Source organism: Glossina fuscipes, unplaced genomic scaffold (assembly GCF_014805625.2).
Source record: "Glossina fuscipes isolate IAEA_lab_2018 unplaced genomic scaffold, Yale_Gfus_2 27, whole genome shotgun sequence".
In the NCBI taxonomy this organism is placed as follows: Eukaryota; Metazoa; Arthropoda; class Insecta; order Diptera; family Glossinidae; genus Glossina; species Glossina fuscipes.
Genome location: NW_023998422.1, coordinates 2,775,190 through 2,800,726, shown reverse-complemented (window position 1 = coordinate 2,800,726; position 25,537 = coordinate 2,775,190). Strand labels below are relative to the sequence as shown.

The 25,537-nt window shown below is 35.2% G+C and overlaps 3 protein-coding genes and 1 non-coding gene across 4 annotated transcripts; 1 reads left to right on the top strand and 3 right to left on the bottom strand.

Moving 5' to 3' along the window:
- The first annotated feature begins 1,437 nt into the window (after positions 1 to 1,437).
- On the top strand, positions 1,438 to 2,932 carry LOC119635913 (growth arrest and DNA damage-inducible protein GADD45 alpha). The gene has a single exon (XM_038030948.1). The coding sequence runs from the start codon at positions 1,628 to 1,630 to the stop codon at positions 2,123 to 2,125; it is 498 nt and encodes a 165-aa protein (XP_037886876.1). The 5' UTR covers positions 1,438 to 1,627; the 3' UTR covers positions 2,126 to 2,932.
- Positions 2,933 to 15,222: 12,290 nt separating this feature from the next.
- Positions 15,223 to 15,296, bottom strand: Trnat-agu. The gene has a single exon. It is a non-coding gene; the product is annotated as a tRNA-Thr (tRNA).
- Positions 15,297 to 15,792: 496 nt separating this feature from the next.
- On the bottom strand, positions 15,793 to 17,969 carry LOC119635795 (golgin subfamily A member 6-like protein 1). The gene has a single exon (XM_038030799.1). It carries the CDS (start codon positions 17,935 to 17,937, stop codon positions 15,793 to 15,795), a length of 2,145 nt encoding a protein of 714 aa, XP_037886727.1. The 5' UTR covers positions 17,938 to 17,969.
- A 2,391-nt stretch (positions 17,970 to 20,360) lies between these two features.
- On the bottom strand, positions 20,361 to 25,451 carry LOC119636029 (odorant receptor 43a-like). Its single transcript, XM_038031101.1, has 7 exons — positions 25,158 to 25,451; positions 23,566 to 23,698; positions 23,233 to 23,500; positions 21,944 to 22,043; positions 21,762 to 21,863; positions 21,592 to 21,699; positions 20,361 to 20,465 (listed from the first exon to the last, which is right to left on the bottom strand). The coding sequence occupies exons 1-7, from the start codon at positions 25,449 to 25,451 to the stop codon at positions 20,361 to 20,363; spliced, it is 1,110 nt and encodes a 369-aa protein (XP_037887029.1).
- Between the last annotated feature and the right edge of the window lie 86 nt (positions 25,452 to 25,537).

The following is a 25,537-nucleotide window of genomic DNA, read 5'->3' as shown; positions in this document are numbered from 1 at the left end:
GAAGAAGAAGAAAATGTTGTATGCTGGGGAATGATTGACTCATTAGCTCTATTCGCCTTCTTCTCCTTTGCTACGCATACCTTTTTTTTTCTGCTTCATCTATTGTCAATTTAGAAATGTTCGTCTCTCCGTTCATCTGCCTGCCTTTCCTTGATTTAATTGTATCCGTTTATATGAACATCTGATTTATCGCATCCCTCTATATAAACACCAGTCCATTTGTTGCTCGCTACTGCTCACGATAGACACTGAATAATATTTCGTTAGTTGATAGTCGCAGATCAATTTTGAAAGATTGGTAAAATTGACGTTAAAAGCTCACTCCATAGTCTACAACATTGGATGGGCGTGGCTGATTTGGTTTTCTATTTTAAAATAATTCTGAAAATTTACATAGTGTACTTGTTACAGTTCATAGTAAAAAAGTACAAGCACGGAAAACAAAGGTGGCCTCAGTCGCGTTGGCGTTGTTAGGCGTACCCTTCGACCTTTGGAGAACAGATCTGCTTTTGGTTTACTTGGCACTGTAAGCGTGGTCTTCAATCGATCGGGCCCATTTTCAATGTCAACGTGTCTGCAACAGCTTTCAATTTTTCTGCCAAAGCTGAAGTCGATAACTTTATTTTTACTGCCAGGACAACAGACATTGTACATATGGACAGTCGGATGGACAGGCAGGCAGACATACTTATATCGCTTCAGAATTTCATGCTCATTAAGAACATGTTTATTTTGTAGGGTCTTTTTGGGCGATACAAACCTTCTGACAAAATGATTGTACTCCTCATCCATCCGTAATAGACATAAAAAGACTGTAGTGTATGCCTATGAAAAAGGCCACAGTAGTCAAACAAATCAGATCAAGTTGCATATAATTTCTTTATAATTTGAAAAAAAAAAAAAAAAGCTTACGGTATTTACTGAAATTCCGAAAACGTTAACATATTCTTTCTTTTCGTGAAAAGCCGTCAAGAGCTAAGCGGAAGTTAACCTACTTATGTCAAAATTTATTATTCATCCACATTAAAGGTTATATCGGAATTGTATGCATTATAATATGTAGTTTACATGAAACTTGTGGGGTTTTTCTTTTTTACAATTTCAATATTAAGAGAATAAAAGACCTGTAAAGAGTATTTAGTATGAAAAAATCCAACCGGCTAAAAGTTCCCCTATTGAGAGAAACAAAATAGATATATAAGAAATATGCCGGTCAGTAAATGAGCTTTTTTGTGTCTGCTTCTGATGAAATTCAATGAAATCGGTCTAAGTAGGAGAGCTGGCATATAAAAGGCAGTACTTTTCGATATTGTCCATGCATTGCGAAATTGAAACTGAAAAGTGAACGGTTATTAATTAAATTAACGCTCGCTCAATATTATTACGAAAAGAATTTCATAACAATCGTGTATTAAAAGCAAAAAAAAAAATATTGCAGTGAAAAAAAAACAAAAACCAAAAGCATCAAATAAAACTTGAAAGAGCAAGAAATTTTATTAAAGTATAATTTACAAGAACTCATTAGGGACGCCCCTTCGTAAAAAACAACAAAATACATTATAACAAAAGCATCAAAATAACAGCAAGTGGTAAACAAGTGCTTGACAAAAACAAATTCACTAACAATATGGTCGTTGAAGAAACAAAAATACAAACATATCAAGAAGAAAGCATGACTTTGAAAAGCATGGCTATCAATGAAATGGATTACTCAAGAATTGGACGTACCGTTAGGACGGCATTGGTTAAAGCCCAGAGCGAGTCTCGTCTTATCGTAGGCCTTAGTGCGGCTGTTACGGTGCTATCTAAAGCAGCGGAAGGTACACTTTTCTGTTTGCTAGCTGAACCTCAAGATGGTGACTCAGCGACTCATATGCATGAAGTATTACTGGAAGCTTTCTGTTATGAAAATGACATTTACGTTATCAAAGTTGATTGCCCGATTAAGCTGAGTCGTATTTTGGGCAAAACTTCTATCGAATCTTGTTGTCTTATACAAAAAACCTGGACCGGTGATAATAACAATGAGGAACTGCTTAATAAACCGGAAACTCTGTTAGTTGATTATTGTGAAGCTTTCTGGGATGCACCAACATCTACGGTTATAAAGTTACCGAATGTGTGATGCGACGACGTGTCGGTGAACTTTTAATGTGCATGGAAATAACACCCCTCGATTACGGTAATGGGGGGAGGAATATATTTCTTTAGAAAAACACAAACATACGAACATAAATAGAATCCCGGCTGAACGCTGAAAACGTTTGGAGATTTATATAATGCTATTGTGATATAAATGCATGAACCGATGTTTAAGTGTTTAACGCAATTTATTTAATTCTAAAAAACAACAACAACAACAACGACAACAACAACAATTTTTTTTTGGAGATCTGATGATACATAGGCAAGGTTAACGGTACATTATATCTCTATAGGAGAATGGGAAACAATCTACAATGAAATAAATAAATAAACAATTAATTCTATTGTTATAATTAATTAAACTTATATATTTTGTAAATGTGTTGTAGAATTCAATTTATTCATAAAGTATTCTAAAGAGACATAATTAAATGGTTAAGAATCTAAATATGTTAAGCCTAACAGAATTTAGAGGTTACAACCAGTGCGAGAGAGAGTTGATCAACTTGAATCAATTAAAATAAAATGAAAAAAAAACCCATTTCTTGTAAACTATAAAAAAATAGTTTTGACTTTTTTTTATTTTTTTTTATATAGAGAAGGCGTTTAGGTAAAACGCGTAATCATTTTTTTTTTTTTTTATTTTTCCTGTAAATTATGATTGTTTGCGTTAAAGTCACTATTAAAAGGAACAGTTTTGTTGTTAATAAAAAAAATTTTATTAAAAAATTACATTTTATATTTTTTGTTATTTATGATTAATATGCAAATTTGTTGTTATGCTAGCTTTTCGTACATTGTTCATACATTAAAATAAATAAAAATGAAAATTTTCCAATAATTTCCAAAGTGTGCTTATTTCACAACTCAAGCTAAATGAATAGTATGTAGTAAGAGGGCGAGAATCCCAGCATACAAAAGCGAAGAAAAACTAATTGAATTAGAAATATTTGCTTCAGTTTTGAAAACTTGGAGACAACTTAAGTTCTTTACGGGAGAAAACAAGTTAAAAAGTTTTATATGTTTTATGGCATAAATAGCTCCTTAAACGTGGGCGTAACTGTTTATCGATTGCATATCTTAGCTAACTCGAGGAAGTAATTGTTTCAGATCAACATATTTTTTTAAGTACAACTTACGATTTATTCCCTACTTTGGGCGTCCCTATACGGGGGCCTTACTGTTTAGGAGGCAACGGCTCTTTTCTCACTTAACCTTTATATTTCCTCGGTTAATATTTGTATTAAATTTCATATTGATAATTTTTAAACTACCGTAGGCGTGGTTTTAGCTCACACCTTTTCTCAAACTTGATCTACAATAATCAACTTAGATTCAAATATCTGTCATGATGTATTTCTACCGTAAAGATTCTACAAACTGACACTAAACGGACGGCCAGAGATTCGTAATCTTATGGTAATGTAAAATATATATATATATTGGAAGGTCGTTGGGGAGCAGAAGCCAATCTTCATCGACTTTTAAAAGTGAATTTGGTTCGATTTAGTCCGATTTGTATTAAAAACAACTTGAAGAATCGACTTAGGCTTTAAGCTAAAAATTTCGAAATTTAGAGAAAAAGCTAAGAAATTAACTTCGTTTTGATAATAGCTAGTGGACCTATGGAACAGTTTGCTTAATTTTCAAGCAAAACCCAAGATCCCAACAGACGACATGAAAAGCGGACAGACAAAGCGCGGACAATCGGTGAAGATGTGTGTTAAGTTAACTTGGAATGCAATTTACGGTGATTAAGAATCTAATTCTCGGATTAGGGCTATGTCACCACGCACCAGATTGAGATGGCCTATGTGTCATCAAAGCCATATTACCGCTTTCAATGAAAAGCAAATACCATACTTTCTAGGCTCCAATTTTTCTGAGGGCGGAAAGCACGTAATTTTTTCTAACGAGAGAGCTCTTTCAACGAAACCGCAACACAATTTTGGAAATATCTTTTGTCATAATATGTACACTGGAAGGCGAACACGGAAAGGTTTTCCGCGTAGTGTTCTTTTCGTCTTAAAATACGTTTGTACATTCCGCGTAAATGTAGGCAACAATACATTCTATGCATTCGACAATCTAGGCATTACTCAGTTCAATACCAAGTCAATGTCCGTGGGTTCGAATCTCAGTGCGAGAGAGCATACTTCGTTGAAGCTATAGTGAGTGGGCACGCGCCCACTTACCTGGCACTATCTATCTATCTCTTTCTTTTTTTCTTCTCTTCTTCCTGACCCTTAACGTATTACGCCTATGGTGGGTATCTTTTAATTGATTAGTCGCCATAAACGTTAAATTTACTGCACTTCCGAAATCTCGAAGGAATTCTTCGTCCAATGATAGAACGTTTTGTGCTAAGTTATATTTTAAAGAACATCAAGCAGTAATTAAAAGAAAATTACTGAAAAACCGTTCGTGTTATAAACATAAACTTGTAAATACAAATTTAAAGGACTTTCTATGGCATAAATTTGTGCGTTACAGATATTTCAAGAACGTAGTATAACTTGGATATAAAAATATGAATGAACCGTTCCTGCTAAAAATGAATGTAAAAATATCTTCCAATTTAGTTTGCATTATGCAAGGCGTTTTCCTCTCAAAATCCAAAAAGAAAGATTCTTATCGATAAACGTTTCATTATGACTTTCAATTATTTCATTAATTCATTTGTAAATTAGAAAGAGTTGGGAATTTTGTTACAAAATACACAAACAGCAGAATCAATAAAGTAATAGAAAGAGCAAAAAATTATTCAAAAACTTTAAGGCGAATTGTAAGCACCCTTGACTTGGCTTGAAACCCATATGAAAAAATATTCATCCGAAACTTCGGCTTAATGTCAAAGAATCGATTTGTTTTTAGGGCCCATTAGTTGTCGTATATCCTATATAGCAATATTATTATTACATTCTTTATAAGGAATTATATAATAATAACTTTTCTTGCATAAGATACTCTGCAAATCTATTTCATTTGCAAAAGTTCCTGGAAGAATAGTGATAGAAATCAATAAAGGCATTACCTTTTTTCAGATCTTATATTAATCATAGACCGTATTTTATAGTTAACTTGAACCAGGCAACAGACTTTTATGTGTTACAAATGAAATCCAAAAAATCGTTACACTTTATACTTCCGTAACAGAACTTGAAGGGCAGCGTGACTTGCATATGAGAATTTATTGTGCAAATATTAGGGCAAGTACAAGCATACATTACAAATACATGCATATATGAATGAATGTATATATGCATGCTTATATCTATTTGTGAGTGTGTGCACGTATATATAACGTGCATAAAACACAACATGCCTACATGCAGCGATATTGATTCAATGTTATTAGCACTTGGAACTTTATACCGAAAAATGTGCAAAGTAATTTTAACTAACGGTTGTAAATGGCTTATCGTGCATTTAATTTAGGTTAAGCTAAACCATAATTTCTTATTAATCACCCTGATACAACTATTTAGGAGAAATTCTTTTAAAAAAAGAATTCAATATGGTTTAAGCGAATTTATAAGTGTTTATATATATATATATATATATATATAATCAATTAATTGAAAACGTTGCATTACAGTTTTCCTCAATGGACTCTCAAAGCAAATCGCATGATAATGTTTATTGCATTTCGATTTTGTGATCATTATCTAGATGGCTGAACAAGATAGGAGCAGGTGTTAATAGAAATTCTGTAGTGAGAAAAAAATCAGTACGAAATATTTATTTATTTATTTGTTTTTTGTTTTTGCTTTTCGCATTTAGTATACATAGCTACGTGCGGGCATAAGCATACATCACTTACATGTTTTCATTTACACAAATTATTATAACGTTGCTGTTGTTTTGTGGATAAAGGTGATAACAGCAAAATATGAAAAATATGATTAACAGAAAATTTCTTATGTATTTATTACAAATTAGCGCAATGTTATGTTTAAATGAAATACATGACTACTATCACACAAGCTTGTTATGCAATATTTTTTCATAAAGACAAAAAAACAAAAACAAAATTCATTTGATAGGTTTATGAAAAGTAAATAAACACATTTTTTAAGTAATGTTAAGCATGCTTCTGACGAGCTGTAATCGCACGTGTGAGTATGCGTATGAATTCAAGGAAATTTCCCAGCATTTCACTATCACATTAAATTTGTGTTAACTTCACTTGTACAGATAGCTTTTGCAAGCAATTATATCTCTATTCATTAACTTTAGATGAAAAATATTTTAATAAATGCAAACATTTCCGTCCCAATAACTGTAAAGAGAGTTATTAGCCTCATGTTAAGCTGACATAAATAGACATAACTAAGGCAGGGTAAGTGTTATATATATACCGATCAAAGTACTGCGTTCTAAGAAAATCAGAACAATAGATAAAAGGAGTTATATGCGATTTGAATCGATTGCACTGATTCTGCCTAGTAAGTGTAAATTATTTCATCGTAAGTTAAAGCGAATGTCCTTTCATTCGATACCCTGTTTAATTTAAGTCATCATAGCCTCTAATTTGGCTGCACTTTGCTGGTAGTTGCACAAATTTAAAATCGCATTTACCTAGTCTGCCATAAGCGGTTGCTTTGTCCAGGATCAGACATTCTATGCTCGGAGTACAACCGCTGCCGCAGCAGAACAATTGCCGGCATATTTCCAGATATCGTGCCAACACATACATCGTCGTGGTGAGCTATCTAATATCAGCAAGTCTTTGGAAAAACTCGGCCTGCTATAGACTTTCCAATGACTGGGAAAGAGGTCTAGAAAGAAACCTCGCCTCGTCGCCGCTTGCTTAGCCTGCCGTTACTACAATGTAGAAAAAAATAGTTTCCTTCCACAGGTAATCTGCTCCCTTAAATGCTGTTGATTTTTCTATGGCAATTGTGTTGCTGGGAGGTAAATGAATCAGTTAGTTAAGCACCCATCCAATAATACTGTTTTACTGTTTTAATGTTTTCTTTAATATAAAACAAAATGTTGAGTATAGAAAATTCGATTACAGCCGATTACGATATTCTTACCTGTTTAAGATTAAACTTTTCGAGCAACCGATTACAATAAGGTCAATGGAAAAATTAACCACAATTTAAATAACTATGTAATAATAATAAAAACAAAAACAACACCAGTAACAACAATAACAAACAATAATGCAATATCGTTTGCAGTTAAATATATAAAAAGTTAATGGTGCAATAAGCTTTATGTGTTGCAATTAAAATTCACCTAAACAAACACGATTTCACAAGTTTTCACGTGGAAATTTTATACATCCACACATGATCTTTATTCGGTATTATCCACTTTTTCAATTAGACCTTTTCATTTACGCAAAAAAAAAAAAAAAAAACAAGAAAAAGAAAAACATTAATAATAATAATAATAATAATGATAAACATTAACTTATTCGCGTATTTGTGTTATTTTACAAAGCGAAAGCATGTTAAGTAATAAGGAATTCCCTTTGAAGAACTTAACGCAAGCACTTTACTGTGCTCTCATTTCTTTGTCTTCTTTGTCATTCCCGCGGAGTGAATTGAATGTAAGCTAATCTTTTGTAATGCTGTTAATGCATATAGTGACCAGCGCGAGATTCCAAGTCCAATTAATTATGTCGATCTGTCTGTCTGTCCGTCAGCAAGCATAAAGCTCCTTGGTATCTTAAATGGTTTCAGAAATTATTTCTGGAGGTGAAATTAAATAAAACTGTTCATATACCCTTCTGTACATCTCCACGGCACGATGTACTTTTCAGAGATTGTTCTGGATGAAATGGTTGAACTTATTAATAGAATCAGAGGTCTTGAATAACCATTATTTGAAGGAATTGCGGGGATAAATCTCATCAAATGTTATTTTGATATACGGATTATCGCCATAATTCACTTTTATACCCATTACCGGACGACGAGGGGTATATTCGTTTTGTCAAAACGTCTACTGCACCCAGAAGGAAACTTCAGAGACCCCACAAAGTGTGTATATTTGTGATCAGCATGAAATTCGGATCGATTTAAGCCTGTGCATCTGTCCATCTGTGTAATGTCTGTTGTAAACATTCTTCTGAACGCCAATATGAAGCTGTCAACTTCAAATTTGTCAGAAACATTTAAATTTCCTGCCTGGAGGTTAGTATTGAAAATGGCCTAACGGAAGTAGACGAACCGTGCCGGTTACAGTGCCACATGAACCGACAACGGCTCTATTTTTCAAAGGCAAAAAGATGAGTTTTATTACTCACAAAATATAATAATAATAATAAACTGGTAAAATTTTGCGTGTATATCTTTGTGACGTCTGTGCACGGTCACTCCGTATTATAGCCTTTTACAATTTAATTTTCTTCTGAAAGATTTGGAACACCCAGAAGCAAGCTTAAAAAATCCCACTAATGTATATGTATGCTTGAATAGTGTTAAATTCGGAAGCATGTTCGTCTGCCCTTTTTGTAGTATCTCTGAGTAATATTCTCCGATTTGCCAAAATCTATACATAACCTACAAATTTGCAAAGAATTCAAAAATGACCCTAACCGATCAAAGGACCAGTCAACAATAGCTTATTGGCAGGATTAAAGTAGTGGTAGAGATAACTAGATGCCTGGCATTTCTGAGTTAATATTTCTTCTTACACACCGAAAGTCCATGAACAAAAAACTGGATGGCAGGCCAGGACGTACGGATGGCAAGAGCATATTAACTTCATGCGCACATTTGTAACGCTAATAAAAGTTTAAATCCCATTCCCCTGTCATTATAGCGATCAATTTAGAAGTATTTTCTGAGTCCAATTCAAGCTATCGCTGCATCTGTCAGTCGGATGTGTGTTCATGACCGTTTTTACCATCGCTCTTCCTATGGCGACCTATTTACGAAAAAGTTCGCAGCTATAAATGGGCGAAAAGTATTATCGTGAAAAATTGAAATCAGATGAGAATATTTTTTTAAGTTCATATCATATCATATTTCTTTAATATTTCGTCAAGAAGTAATGATTTGACATATAAGTTTACTATACGAAGCTTGAGGCATACCAGGCTGTTCTTAGACCATGCCATAAGATATAATTTTTGGGATTTTGCGAGACTTTTTTGGACTTATGGACTATGTCGGTTCAAATGTTGGGGCTTTGTGGGGAGTCGTCATTAGATCCTTTTACTACTCCTTTTCCTTTACCCTGTGTTACGGCAAACATATTTTTTTTCGTAAACTTTAAAACCGCGCAGGCAACGCAGGCGCAGGGCAACAAAGATATAATAAAGGATTGTGTCAAACAGTGTAAAATCTATGTAGAGGGCAACTTTGCTCAACTACTACGCTTTTCTTAGTGTGCCATATTTAAAATTTCGACAATAGACGCCTCACTAATAGAACCGATGAGTACAGCTTAGTGGGCTAAGCATCTACGGCCGATCGAGGTTATATAGATCTAGAGCTTTCCGATACATATTTTTGAATATTATAAGAGCAGTCAATAACAAAAATAGATTTTATGTACTTTGGGCCAAATATCTGATACTCGTTACCTTTCTGTGGACGAATATGGTCTATTCTGATCTGCTAAATTTTAGCGTTCGATCTCCGTTTTATATGATAGTGGAACTTGTACGTATAGGAGGCGGCCAGGCAAAGATTGACTTGCCTCGCAGTATGTACATAGAATCTGCGTACGAAACTGGGTTGCGGAACTCTTAGAAGGAAGTAGGAACTTAGGCAATTACTAAAACCATCAATTATGCTAGGCACGTGCCTAGTGATTGCTATGCTATGTTAAGGTGAATAACTTTGGTTCATTGACGTCAGATTTGCAACAATGAGATTAGCATTCATTCATTTTAATTTCATTCAAATAATAAAAAATGCTCTACTAAGTGAATAAGTAAACTCTTTTGAAAACATTACCGGCCAATGCTTGGTGTAAATATAACTCAACAATTTATCGCCTAATATATAGACTTTGAAATGTAAGTCTTCACTCTTGATAAAACGGTTTACATTGTAAGCGAAGATAACAAAGCTATTTATATAACAATATAAGTTGTCTCGAGATAGCTACTGTACTCGATCCGCTTTGATTATATAAAATGATAATTGAATGTTTTTTTGAAAAACTTAAAACGCTTACTTAGAGTTCAGCATTCTTGAGAATACCGTCGGCATTCTGTATGTTTTCACTATAGTCGCGAAAATTTTTGCGATTACGGGAGAGAAGCAACAAAGCGTAGGGAAAAGCATAGTATGGTTGGCGGGAGCCTTCAAAAGGTTGCAGATGCTCATTATTGATGAAAGTGCGTCCAAAACTCCCAATAGCGTTTCTATATAGGTACCTTTAGAATGAGTGCTCCGCAGAGATGAATGGAATTTGTTCACCAATTAAGTCTTTTACCAGGGGCGGAATGCTTTTTCACTGTTTCCGCCCTTTTGTGACGGAATTCCCTCCATATTGTGCGACATACTACCGCGAATCATCATTCCTTAATCACACTGCCTGCCTTTGGAACAAATTACCCGTGTGTCTGATGTTCAACGAAAAAGAACAAAAACAATAATCTCTCTTTGCATCCCTCTCTACACCTAGAACCTCTCCCGACATCCAGAATACGAAAGTTATAACCTTCCCAGTCCACTTTTTGCTGGACGGCTTTCGCCGGTTGCTATCCAGTTGGTTGATTTCCCATTTAACTCTGGAGTGCAGTAATGATTCCATTTTTTCTTCTCACCTATACGGCTCGAAAACGGTGTTGGTTGCGGTCAAAAGTTAATAAGGGCGTCAGCTATTTCACGCAACTTCGCTCTTCGCACCTCGAAAACGAGTTTGCGCACATTTTTATGTTTTTGGAACAACGGCCGAATTCGTGCAAGTAGGACGTTCAGCAACAGCAGTGTCCATATTACTCTGTTTAAAGTTAACAATCCATCCAAGAAGCGAAGTTCAAACGTTTTGCCTTATGGCGAAAATAACAGAACTAAAACCAATATAACCTGTAAATTAATTGTCAAAATGTTATGAAATTTTGGCACGTATTGCCTGAAGGCTGGAACTATCTAGAAATCTTATACGTCTGCAAACAACGTGTTGTCATGTATTTGTCATACCAGAGACTTATTGAGTGATCCATAATATTATATGTAGCACAAAAGGCACAAGCAACTTATACTCCTCTTAGGCTGAAACGTTTATTATTGAGCACCATGCCACGTACCATATTTGAAAGCAAGATAGCTCTCACGATACATCAACATATCCGTTGCGAATATACGATATAAGAAAGATAACATTCGACGTAGGCCGGCCTTTATCGCCCGCTATAATTTGAGGGATGAAGCGTGCCACGAAAGCAATTCCCGCAAGCACCTGATCGATTCTTACGGCGAAAAGGACTTGCATTGGGGGAAGGATTTTCGAAGGCCAAGATCCTATCCTGTTTCCCGCATACTTCTTACTAGTTTTTTTGTAAAAAAACCCGAAAAGTTTCAACAATTCTCTCTTAATTCAACATAGAGTTAAAAGTAAAAGAAATTTAATAAATTCTTGCCTTTTCTTTTTGATTAAGTTTACCATGTCCGGGTTGGAAGTGTTAACAAAGACTTATTGATCGTATTACGTCAAATTGTTATTCAGATACTCGAGCACAGTTGCTTAAAAGCGCGTCAATACCCTCACTTCAATCCAAATTTTTTTTTGTTCGTTTATTCAAAACAAATTTAACACGTGCATTTTATCTATATATGTGTATGTGTGTATAAAAGAAGTGGGCCATCTGTATTTCTTTCAGAACACAAGTTCTGTTACGCTGTTCGAGTGAATTAAAAAGCGATATGCAGTAGAAATCAAAGAACAAAAGAAAATATTTATTCAAGGCATTAAACTTGTCAAACGTTTGCAACGCGCAATCATACGCAGCGAAGAGTCTAATAACAAAAAAAGACATACCATGGACAGCCACGAACACATAAATAGTGCAAACTTCGCACTAAAAGTCACACAAAGATCGACTAAAGGATTTATTTAGAATAAATAAAATTTCAATTAAGAAAAAGTTGAAATTATAGAGTAAAAATTAATATTAGAAAAACGTCGGGAGAGAGGTAAAAAAAAAACTCTGACAACTCATAAAAATGGTTTCAAATTTGCTTTACACCCTACACCGCTTGTGGTATAAACGTACATTAATTGTGTGCAGATGTATGCAACACACAGATTAATTTTGGATAGACCTACCTTTAATTACACTGATCGATTTAAACTTGTCTGTCCGTCTGTCCGCCCTCTTTTCTTGTACTCAACAGACAGGCAGCAATTTCTGAGACATCTTAATGAAATCTGGTAAACCGACATCGTTTGATCCAAGGACGAACGCTATTGAAAATGGTTCGGATCGGATAACTTTCTCGACCACTTCCCTTACGAAGCCTTGTTTTGAAAACTGGGGCTATATGAATAACAGCAAGGCGTTGTAGGGTATTTAAGGTTGGACCTGGCTCACCAAAATGCGTTGAATACCTTATACATATATGTAAAATTCAAAATTTCGAAACACTCGAATTCTTAGATTGCTTAACGAGTCATTACAATCTAAGAGACAGTAGATACCATTAAATTTTTTGTTAGTTAGCAAGAAGAAAATAAAATACTCAAAGTTTATACTTTGTTATCTTTGATGATATAAAGTTTTATGATGATATCAAGGCAACTTTGCTGCCGCCTACTACACTTTTACGCAGTAGACATCTCTTTAAGAGTTTATAGATCAATTAACATTAAACGGCTGGAACGACCAATTCGATTCTAAGTGAATTGTTGCCTAGTCAAGGTTAGAAATTCTTTTACGTGGAAGGCCAAACGGCAAATAAATTTTAATAGACTTGATCAAATGCATATAAATCTCCCACCCATTATAAAATGACTTTATGATGATTTTATGTATTTCTAAGAAATATTTCATAATATTCTAGATACAAGTCTGCCAAGCTATTCAAAGAAACAAAATAATACAAAAAAAAAAAGAAAACATTTTATTCGTCTTATCAGTTGAAAACAAAAAAAAAAAACACAATCTCTTCATTTTACCATATTCTCTTCAACTTTTCGTACACTTCTCTGACACAGCGATTCCCTCAATCGAGAGCGAACGAGAAACGAAGAAAGAAAGCTTTTTATAAAAAAAATTCGAATAAATAAAACATGTTTTGCTTCTATCTGAGTAAATATTTAGTAAAATAAATAAAAAGAAAACTACAACAACGAAATAAATTTTCCCTTTTTAACACGTTTCAGTAAAAGTGTTCGCATCAATAAATTATATATGTACGATAATTGATGCTTTTAAAAGAATTATTTTAAAGAAATTGAAAACAATTCTTATCATCTGCCGATAAAACAATAAAAACAAAGCGGAATACGTATGTGATCGATACAATTACCGCATAAATAACAAACAACAAGTCAAGTAATAAAAGAATGACTTGAGTCGAATAAGTTAAACTATATTCTTGAGTGATATCTATTCAAAGTTTCGTTCATTGCTTTTCTTTGCGTACATATCAAAAGGTATAAAGGCAAAACTCTCACATCAATGTTACTTGAGCCGATGAGTAGCGAACTTATTCACTATTGTATATTATACTGCCGCTTGATGTGATCGCTTTTGTTTGCATCTACATATATTCTTTTATTCCATACATACTACATATTATTGTATTGCATGTATTGCATATATTACATATTATTAGTTTATATATTTTTATAAAAGATCGTGTAACAAAATATATGCGGCGTATGGTAAATTTGGCAGTATGGTACAAAACTTTAAAAAATCGTATAAAATGAAAAAACTGTAAATATTTTTTCAAAAAAACCGTGCAAAAAAAGTAAAATTCATATTACACATTTATAAAGCAAAAACAAACTAAAATTTATGTACACCTAATTCTCTTTTTACACGATAAACCCCCAAACAAACAAATTGATCAGAAAAATTCGTAGAATATTAAAAAGCGTGTTAAAAAGGAAACAATTCGTGTAAGAGAAGAAATTTTTTGTTTTTAACTTGTGTTAAATTGAATTTCGCGATGAAAAAATTCATGAGAAAAAGAATTACGTGTACAGTGAATATTCCGTCCATAAGTACAACATAACATAATGTCCCCATATGACATCCAAGGAAACAATTCGTGTAAGAGAAGAAATTTTTTGTTTTTAACTTGTGTTAAAGTGAATTTCGTGATGAAAAAATTCGTGAGAAAGAGAATTACGTATACAGTGAATATTCCGTCCAGAAGTACAACATAACATAATGTCCCCATATGACATCCTTGTAAACCTTACTAACCTTGCACCGCTTTATAGACGTGGCTTAAAACGATCCGCTTTGCTCGACTATAACATTTCAACTTTCCTATAAATATCTTTAAAGGGCACTTCTCATAGTTCTCATAGTTCCAAACTTAGCATGAAAAGGATAAGAATTCGCGAGAAACTATTGAAAAATATTTTTTATTGAATCTAATTAATTAAATTTATATCCTTATCGTTTCAGATGCTACCCCAAACTTTCAATGCACTCTCCAAATATATTAAACCTGCCTTTTTGAAGCGAATATCTTTGCGGAAAATATACAGGGAAAGTGCACAATCAATGATTAATCAATCGTAAGTAAGCTTGTGTCCAGTGTCTTTACAAAATTTTTCACTTCAGATTGCATGTAAATGTTTTAAAGCAACACAAAATGCGTGTTAGGTTTTCAAAGCCCATGGAGTTTGCTAAGGTTGCTCGGAACTCTTTTCTTGTATCAGTTATAAAAAACATAATGAAGAAAATCAGTCAGTCAGTTTCAGATAAGATTTCATTATTCGCCTGGGAAAATGAAGTGAGAGTTATTAAATTACAAAGGCGGAGAGAAATGCAGTACAGATGGGCTTAACGTTTGTCAGCGTCTCATATAGACGATTTCGGGTACTTTTATGCTGGATAGGACTTACTATTAAAATACTACGAAATTAGTCTAAGTGCACTGAAAGTTTGAAAAAGAAAAAAAGATGCAACCCACAAAGCATAGGCCCCGGCGAGATTCGAACTCACGATCTCCTGTTTACTAGACAGGCGCTTTAACCAACTAAGCCACGGCGCCCTTGCATCGCCATCTGATGTTTTGTTATAAGTGCATACACAAAGTTACCAAAACAATATTTTGCAATAAATGATAATTTGTGAAAATGAATTTGAGTTTAAAATGTTGACTATTATAGCAACAATAAATAAAGTGTACACACCTACGTTGTGCTCTTAAAGCACACTGCGCACGTATTGTTGCTTCTTGTTAAAGTTGAATTTACTCATTGCAAGTATTTCATTAACTTGCAAAAAAACTGCTAAGGCGGCAGCGAGATTCGAACTCGAGACCTCCTATTTATTAAACAAGCGCATTGCCGTCTAAGCTAAGGCGCCCAAAATTTCTTATTTTGTCATATGGCATGCAAGCAATTTTTGGATTTTTGCATTTACATGCACATGCATTCGTGCTGGTTTATTTAAAATTATCATTATAATTATATAAATAAGTTTTGTGAATTCAAGTCAAATTCTTAACAATAAGACAATAGCCGGGATATAATAGAAATTAACACTTAATTGCAATCTTTAGGTTCACTCGAGCCATCTTTTAGTGCTGCCAAGCGTAGTTGTTCCAAAGCCACTTCGTGAGCTCGAAAATGCTCACGTGTTGCTTTCTCCAGCTCTGTGTGAGCCGCTATTCGGGAATTGTCTTCTTTTTGTGCCTGCTGGTCACCTTTTGTTGTTGTCAGAACTGGTGGTAGTGGTGTTGATTGCTGAATAACTGCAGATCTTGCCTGGGGTGCATATCTCAAGAATTGAGCGTTGCCAGTAGTGCCGGCAACACTGGCATACGGAACAATATAATAAGCGGGTTGCGGTTGCTGTCCAAGCGTGTAGCTTCCCAAACCAGATGGTTGAAGGCTTACACCTTTTAAATATGTGTTTCTTACGTAATGCGGTTGTACGGCCGTTTGTATATCGCCAATAATTGGTCCGGTCGTTATATACGGATTGTCCGTATATTGGGCATACTGCAGGGTAGCAACCGGCTTAATAGCAGTATCAGATGTCAATTTTACGTTTGCATGTGTTTGTTCCTCAGCTTTTATTTGCTCTAATTCATCCGCCTGAAGCTGTTGTTTTAATTCTTCCTCTTCTTTTCTGAGACGTTTTGCTTCCAAGAGCCTATCCATCTCCAGACGGGTTTCTTCCTCCTGTTTCAAACGCATAAGTTCAGCTTCCATTTGATATTGTTCCTCAGCTAAACGTTCAGCCTCACGTACGCGTTCTAGTTCAAGTTGTTTTTGTTGCTGTTGCAAACGCTCCGCTTCCCGTATTCTTTCCATTTCCATAAAATGGTCTTCCTCTTGCTTACGTTCTGCTTCTTTTATTCGCTCAATTTCTTCTTCGCTTATAGCAATCGGTTGAACGTTATCAATTCTACGCTCAACTGTTTTTGACGGCGCTTGCTTTTGTTGGGCGTTAGCCTTTATTTCATTGAATATTCTCAAATGCTCTTCACGGGCTCGCGTCACTTCTGGGGTGTCTTCAATATGAACTGAATGGTGGACGCCTTGTTGCGTTGTTGTTGTTTGTTGTAACAGAGACTTATGATCATAGTCGCCCTTCACTTTAGGAGCGGCATGATTGACTGCTCTTTCTGAGTTATATTTTGATTTCACTTCATTCACCAAACGTAAATGCTCTTCACGAGCTCGTTTTACTTCAGAAGTATCCCCAATATACGTAGGCTGAGGTATAACGGTATCATCCTTTACACTGTCACTTTTCTGTGCTAATTGTTGCGCAGAATCCTGAACAGCAGACTTGCTTCCAAGAGCTTGGCTTAGTTTGTATGATTTGTTGTCCATTATTGTTGTTTTTTGCATTTCGGAAAAGTCTTGACTTCCTTGTTGAACGTGTCCCATTTCCGTCATTTGCATTGGTTCGTTAGGTTTCCTCATCTGTTGCGATTTCGTAGCCTCGTGAATGTCATGCAACCGCTGAGTCTCTAGCTGCTTCAATAAAGCAAGTTGTTCGTTATAAATGCGCAAATGTTCTTCACGCGCCAATTTCTGTTCAACGGTTTCTGTGGGCAAAAGTGATGTCTTAGCATCATTCATCTCTCCTCGACTATCGGTAACGTGTTCTACCATTTGCGTACCTTTGGAAATCGCTTCGTTCCATATGTGCGAATGTTCGTCATGTATACGTTTTATCTCTGGTATGTCAGCGATTGTGCTATAATCGACAGTTGCGATTATCCTTTCCAATGGTTGAAATTTGGCCAACATATCGGCAGGAGGTTCTCTTCCTTGAGAACGGAAAGTATCCATTTCATGCTGTAATGCCTGATATTGTTGCAAGCACCAAGCACGGAAATGAACATCACGAGCAGCATCATTTGCACTAATTTTTGTTTGCTGCGATTCCATTGGTGTTGTCTTCATCGCATTTTCGATTGTTGGGCTTTGAACAGATGTTGTGTAAGGGGTTTGACTTATTCTCAATACCGGTCGCGGGTAACTGTACCCAACCAGACGTTCAACGCCCGTGTTATCTACATAACGTATATAACCTTGAATGATTCCACTGGGTACAGAAAAGTCGCCACGTCCTGGAGAATAAGCCAAAACTCTGGTTTGATAAGGATAACCAATAGTAACGGAAGACACACTGCTTCCCAATATCAATACACTCAAGAGAATTAACTGCATTTTCTTCACTACAACTGCTTCCTTCGAGCAACCCTCTTAAGCCGGTTAACGCTGCGAGTTGCGAATGATGCCTAGTAAGAAGTTTACTTACAACTGTCATACCATCGCTTAAGAGCCGTGGCTTTTATAATGAAAATGTTCTTCCGTCTTAATTGCAGGAAGGTATTCTGATGCTGATAACATGCTTTTTACAGACAAAAAAAAATAAAATAATAAACAAGAAACTTGACTAACTGCATGCTTGCTGCATACGTTCGACCTTGATCTTTGTCAAAGTCACGACAAAAGGACATTTGCAGTAAATTTTCTAGTTGGCCTACGTAAACTACTCACAGATTTAACTGCTTTCTGGTCTTTTCAGTTACTTGCGCATATTTATCTTTACTTCAGCCCTTCGAAAGCTGTTTAATATGATTCAAGTCAATATAAGTACAAAATATAACCACGAATCCCGCAAAAAAAATAAATAAATAAACGCATCAATTAAATGAATACTTTTGCAAAGGGACAACCAGACATGCTACAATTTTTAAATAGTTTTTAATACTTTATTGTCTCTCTTCGCTTTACGTCGTATGTAACTGTTTAACAGTTTTCAAGGTCAACTTTAATATTGTCACTCAGGTGTAACGGTTGCTTTCAGATATCTTTTACATAAAAATAAAAATCATTTACTAAATCATGGTCGAATTTTGGATAACTGCTACTACACTACCACACTATCACACTTTTGTACTTGTTTTTATTCAAAACTTTTTACTAAATTTAGCAAGTAAGAAAGTTGCATTCGGTCGTAATCGAATCTTTTCCACCCGTCACTGTTGTCCCAAAATAGACAAAAAAAATGGAAGGTAATAAGGTTTCCGTGTGATAGATGCGGCTGAACTTTTCTATTTTCGAAACGAAAGTTTTTGTCGCACAAGTGTGTGGACGTTGTAAGCATATCCTGTGAAAAGTTTAGGTCATTTCCATTTTCGCTGCTGGAACAACATTTACTACAAATACTACACAATCGAGCACACGGACAGATGGACAGACGATCACAGGGACATGCTTAGGTGCATTCCAAATTTGAAACTGACCAAAAATTTATATACTTTATAAGATTTTTGACGATTGTTTCTGTGCGTTATAAAGGTACTGATAGACAGACGAACGGACAGAAACACATGCTTAAATCGATTAACAATACATACTATATAGGGTCTCTGAAGCTTCCCTCTGAGCTTGCAAGCTTTTTGACAATGTCCTTCATCATCCTTCGTTGATGAATACAAAAACATTTATCATTGATTTCATAGGTGGTTTTAAATTGGAGGTATATCCCCTAATAGATTGTTGTTTAGACTAAGAGATCCCGTCAATTGAAGTGAGGCACGAAGAAGGGAACGCCTATCGTCCGTCGATCGTACGTCGCACATAGTCTCCAGTTTTCTGGCCATATCCTCAATGACTTATAATGATGGTTATTGTTTCATAAAACTATCCTACAGGGCTTTAAGGGCCTTAGTTCTTTTCCTATCCATCAAAGGTCTTACCTCTTCACTGCGCGACCAAATCTCAATCTGAAATCTTTAATTCATAGGTTGTCGACGATCTTAATGATTAAGTCTCTTTCCTCCAAATATGTATATATATTATGTGTATATTCAATATATACAATTCAATAAGTTCGCAAGATGACATATAGTTGTTGGATGATTTTCAGGTAATACCAAACTTCAAACAGAAGGCTTCAAAGTTTTATATCATTCCAACTAGCTTGTAACTTGTAGTGCCGTGTTAGTGTGACGCTACACACGAAATTCTGATTGTTTCACAAAAACAAAAGTCTCAATATTGATGTTGACGGCACAAATTGGGACATTTCGTGGGAAGGTTGTTATAAAGATTCATCAATAACAGCGACATCTATATGTTGTCTTATGAACTTATTAAGGAACTTATGTATACATTTGCAACGGTATATACATATATGCACATATATGTAAGTATGCATTCTGCTTGAGTTCAGATTAACACAAGTGATAATCTTTCATTTATTTCCTGCATTCCGATCGTGATCGCAATTTTAACGCAATTTTATATATATCATCTAATAACATTATGGAACGCAAAATGGATTTCATCGGTACATCTATCTAAATGTACGCACGGTCTGCATACCCGTAATGAAGAAACTGAAGAAATTTTGCTGTACTTACGCTACACATTCACGTCCTTTTGCATGTATATTAAGGAAATTATGTTTTTTTTTTTTAACAATTTTGTTCATTTAATGAGCGAAACGTGTACCGAGTTTTTGTATTAAATTACAAACATTGCAAGTTTATGTTCTCCTCTGCATCGATGAACTCTTCTGTGCACCGATGAATAACTCTTCAACTTTTTGTTCTAGTTGCTCCATGTAGGTAGAAAACGGCTTACTTAGCCATTAAGCTGCGCAACATGGTGAAATATGAGTACGTAGCATTTAAAAGTGCCTGAAAGGTTTCTAAAGTCATGGGAACTATGCCGCCAGCACAGATCTAAAAATGATTAGAAAGAAGTAAAAATGTTCTAGTCGAGTCAAGCCGACTATTAAGAGCCATATGCTACTTTATAGTGATATTTCTATGTAAGAATAGCGCGAGTCGACGCAAATCTGTATACTTGATTTATTTAAAATATCTTGAAGAACACATGGATAGCGCACATCGGATAGCCACACACAGACAGACCAGCTTATATCCATTCAGAAAATAAGAATGACTCAACTGATACAATGAATTAATATCGCGGCGTTCACAAAAACTTAGCACGTACGAAATACTACAAAGATCAAAGTCACAAGTTCGTTCCCACGTTCCCACGCGTAGCTTTAAGTTATTCTTACTTATTCCCAGTTCGCTAAACTCTAGCTTAGTGTAGATTGCTGCCTCGAGCATTACTATTCTACATGTAAATGATGAGAGCTGCGTTGTCTCAATTCCACGTCAAGTAAGAAATAACCCCTACGGAAAGACAAGTCTACTGTAGAACAGTGACCCGTGGAAAATATTGACCCCCGCTGATGGCTTAAAAACAAATTTTGGTCTTTAGATGTTCCTTTAAGGTATAATAAAAAAGAAGTTCACAGTTATTGCGCAAAGAAGCACTCTGCTCGGATCACTTGCAAATGTCACACAAAGAACACAAAAAACTTTTTCTTACTTTAACTTGAACGTATTAAGTTCAATGAATCTTTTTTTTTCTACATGTGCCTCCATATGTCCCCACTTATTGCTTTTAGTGTTTTCCTGTAAAAACGCCAATCATAAGCAAGAAGATGTTTTATGGGGTTACATGCTAAGGCTTTGGCCGCATTTTTCTTTTTGTTCACATTGCTCTCCATATGCTCAGCCCAATCCTAAAGCAAAATGCAGCCTAAGGGCATTTGCAAAAAATTTTCTTGTTTGCACTCCTGAAAGCGTCAGTTGTAAACGTGAAGGCTCTTATTGGAAATTGTAACTTGGAACGAAAACATCGCTAATTATAAAAGTGCGACTTGTGGATCATTGGCTGTCAAAATATATAATGCACCCCCAAGACAGTGGGTGAGTGTAAAAAATGACAAGAAAAATTACAATCCTATGCTGTTCGACTATTTCATTCACACTGAACATTTCCACGTACCTGTAAAGCGCTCTGACTGCGCGATATTAATATCAAAAGACATTTTCGCGCTTCCGGGCCTGATTCAGCCCAATCAATGCCATAAGCAGCGTCAGGAATTTTCAAGCTCTACAAAAAGGTTTAATTGAGAAATTTTACCAAAAGTTGATTGCATTCATTTTAAAACAAACCTCGGCTGAAAACGCGTTTGTGTGCCAGTAAGAGATGAATAAAACATAAAATATACTGAATATATATATGAAGGTAGCAACCTGATCAACAAAATTGTCTGTCTAAAGCATGAAAATAAAGGATCAAAAATTGAAAAAAAAGCCATAGCTACATAACAGAGAATATGCCAAGCGAAACTTACAATTAGGAAGAAGACGAAGAGAAAACACAGCATAACGGTAAATAAGATTAGTTCCACCATAGAAATCAATGCCACCAGATCCTCTAATTTCTGACTATATCTGTTCATTTTCATAGATAAGAGTGATTCATTATTTGTTGAAGTGTATGTGTGTATTATTTTTCTACATACATATACATACATCACCTGTGGTATAAGGCACGCTAAGTTTGTATGAGTGTATGTAACCCATAAAAATTAAAAATAAACTCATCTTTTATTATACCGATCGATTGAGAATCATTTTTGAAACCGGTGTAAACGTGTCTGGCCATTCGTTCGTCCGATGTCTGCCTATGTAAATGAACTAAATGCTTTTGGAAAGAAAGTATCGCCCGATATTCGGGATGTAAATAAATCTTAACTATATTTCGAATATTGAGAAGAGAGCACGTGTCTTCGTAGCTTCTCTTCGCTTCACATTCATGTACTCAACCTTTCATTTGTATTATGCAGAAATACACGTCGAAGATCTCATAAAATAGATATATTCTTGATGTAAGATGTAAAATCTGAATGTAAACAAGTCGGTCAAACCGTCGACCCATCTGTAGTCTACTATGGTTAGAAAGTTCACAGTTGAAAAATTGAGAGTGAAAGGTGAGAGGTGACGTTACAGTCTTGGAACGGGTTTGAAAATTATCAAGTTACGCCTACAATCAGGTTCGCCTATCGACAAAAAACTGCAATTCAAATTCTAGATACTCGTCTCATCCGCGATATATACCTTTACGAGGACTATCTAATGTTCCGTGTCCTGACACGGACAAAAGAAGCTTTAATTTGTGCTCTATGAAAGAAATATTTTTTTTTAAATCCCTATTTTAATGCCAGTTGAAAGACTATCGATCAATTAACATGCCCGTATTTGCAGAAATGTTTTACAATTGAAATGCATTAAGCGTCTTTGACGGCTTTTACAAGGTTAGCATGAGTTTCTGACTTCTTATTACTAAAATGGCAAAAATACTTGGCTGACTTACAAGAAAATATGCGGCGTACACGGAGAATATATCGTAAAAGGACCTATGTATCGGAAACACATTATGCAATATCGAACGTGTCGTACGATGTTGCTCAGCCTGCGTAGTCCGTCACCAGTGTTAACGTAGTCAGTCACTAGTGTTAACGAAAGTTTTAATCGACTTCAAGCAGCGTTTCGTGAAAATTGCTTTCTACATCTGATGTGCACTTATGCGTATCGATAGAACGTGATCTCATTATTGATTAATCCATTATATATTATTTACCTTATAATTCGCTTATGATATCTAATCAGATATTTTAAATTACGCAGTCTCTCCGCATCGTTTGCTGACGACATTTGTTCAAATTTTTTACATAAAATTTCCAATAAACCGATGCCAAACATCAGCCATGAAATGAATAGATTAGTAAATAATATATAAGCAGACATTATGAACGGAACAATTGTTACTGATTGCCACAAGTTGATAATTTCAATCAAAGGACTCTCGAAAGCGTCAACAGCCGGAATGTAAATTGGAAAGATATGAGCTGTACGCGTACAATTATATTAAAAATAAAAATCAATGATATTTCTTAGGTATGCAAAGAGTTACTTTGCCATAAAACGGCAGTTATTCCCGCAGCGACGGCACCAACCGAACCGAATGAAAGACCAAAAGTAGTAACAAATTTCGTATACTTTGGCAAACGATTTAAAATTTCTAGGGCCATGTCATCGTTATCATCCTGAAATGAAAAGAAATCGTGTATTTCATTAAAATCTGAAATTATTTACAACATCTTTCGTTTAGCTTAACACTTTTTAATGAGCCCTTGTAGGTAATTACTATACAATACAGCTAAAAACTTGCAAATATTCAGGCCATTAAAAAATCTCTTAAGAGGTTCAATCTTATTTTTTTTAATATTTCTTTTGGTTCTATTATATGACCAATCATTCAAGGGATGTCACCTGTCGAAAGATTGGTAGTTAGCCGCAACCTAGTGGGTGTGTGCTCAATCGGTAGCTAAGTAAGTGTTAGGCCTTCATCGACTCAGCAATCAGTATAATTGCGACCAACTCCCCCGGCCAAAGGGGTTGGTAACCCCTTTGATTCTCACCTATCCGCCTACAAACGCGGACATCCGCATCAGTGGACAGTCCCTGAATAATTCATCATATAATACAAAAAAGAAATTCAATCTTGATATTACGATTTCACTATGAACGATTTTGAAGAGGGAACGGAACAAAATTTTGTGTGCCATATGGTTCTTTTTTTCTTTGAATGTATAAGTGCTAACAAGTAGCAAATGTATCGCATAGCCGCACGCAAATGCCGCACTGAAATCTATTCCAATTTGCCGAGCGTGCTACTGACGAAAACTAATTGGACCAATTGGCACAATTGTTCTCTGCATAATAAAAAAAAAAAAAATTGCAAAACCTTGGATAGATGCAGATATTATATAGGGTCGAAAAAGTGATCCGATCCGAACCATTTTCAACAATGTTCCATCTTGGGCCAAACCATATCAATGTATTGAATTTCATCAAAATGTTTCAAAATTGCCGCCAATAGGTTGAACACGACTCCGGGTGCTGCTTACATCCATACACACTAATTATACTTTTGCACCGCTAGTAATGTAAGGTGTAAATGATATTCGATGTCTAGAGAATAGCGAGAAGAGATCATGCGTCGTCTGCTTTTGGCAGAGTTTTTTCGCGCTGCCGAAATAAATCGTAGTATCCTACGCCCGACTAATCAGCCCAAGTGGTGGTGCGTGAATATTTCCTGCATTTCGGATCCATTAGACGAAAAAATCTTAGACGAAAAGATCTTGTATAGTAGCGGCTTAATTGTATAACGGGATTGATAACTTAATTCCTGGTGGTTTCACTGAGCTGCATGTGAGCCGTTTTAATGGTGATAGTCGTTAAAATATATCGTACTGCAAGATTTACTCAGTCTTAACAACTACTTTGTGAATTCTTATCGTTTGTAGTCAAATTCTTAATTCTAAGTTAGTTTATCTTGCTGCGGCCTTTAATTTACCAAAAACTTATATGTATATATGTTAATATTATTAATAATATTATAGATATTGTATACGCATATCTGGGCGAGAATTTTAAAGGAAACGAGGAAAGTTGATTTAATATAATCATAAGTGTATACACCAACGCTCTCGGTTAAGTTACCTTAAATTCTTGATACCAGCTTTCGATTCCTTCCATAAATTTAACGAAATCCTCTTGATTTCGAATCACAAACAATATGCGAACGAGTGAATTGAAAAGTATCGCCGTTTTGAACATATCTCTAATCACGTTTGTAATATCGTCAGTTTTTATGTACAGCAGTATGCCTGCCACTAACGTTAGTATAGCGTTTAAAAGAAGCAAACACTTTATGCCTTGATTACGTTTACCGATATAACCGAAATACAACCAACCTTTAACATTTACACCAAATAACGGTAAACGATAGTACATTTTGTATTTATTGTCAACGATCGAAACTCTGAAATAATGCGTGCGACAACCGTTTCCTTCGTCCTTAAATACTCCAGATAGGATAT

What these genes read in the sequence shown, in the direction of transcription:
- LOC119635795 (XM_038030799.1), bottom strand. Translation starts at nt 17,937, where the DNA reads ATGCAGTTAATTCTCTTGAGTGTATTGATATTGGGAAGCAGTGTGTCT.
- LOC119635913 (XM_038030948.1), top strand. Translation starts at nt 1,628, where the DNA reads ATGGTCGTTGAAGAAACAAAAATACAAACATATCAAGAAGAAAGCATG.
- LOC119636029 (XM_038031101.1), bottom strand. Translation starts at nt 25,451, where the DNA reads ATGTACTATCGTTTACCGTTATTTGGTGTAAATGTTAAAGGTTGGTTG. An exon ending in GCTGGTATCAAGAATTTAAG is followed by an intron (nt 23,699 to 25,157) that starts GTAACTTAACCG and finishes TTTTCATTTCAG; the next exon opens with GATGATAACGATGACATGGC. An exon ending in CAAACGCGTTTTCAGCCGAG is followed by an intron (nt 21,700 to 21,761) that starts GTTTGTTTTAAA and finishes ACCTTTTTGTAG; the next exon opens with AGCTTGAAAATTCCTGACGC.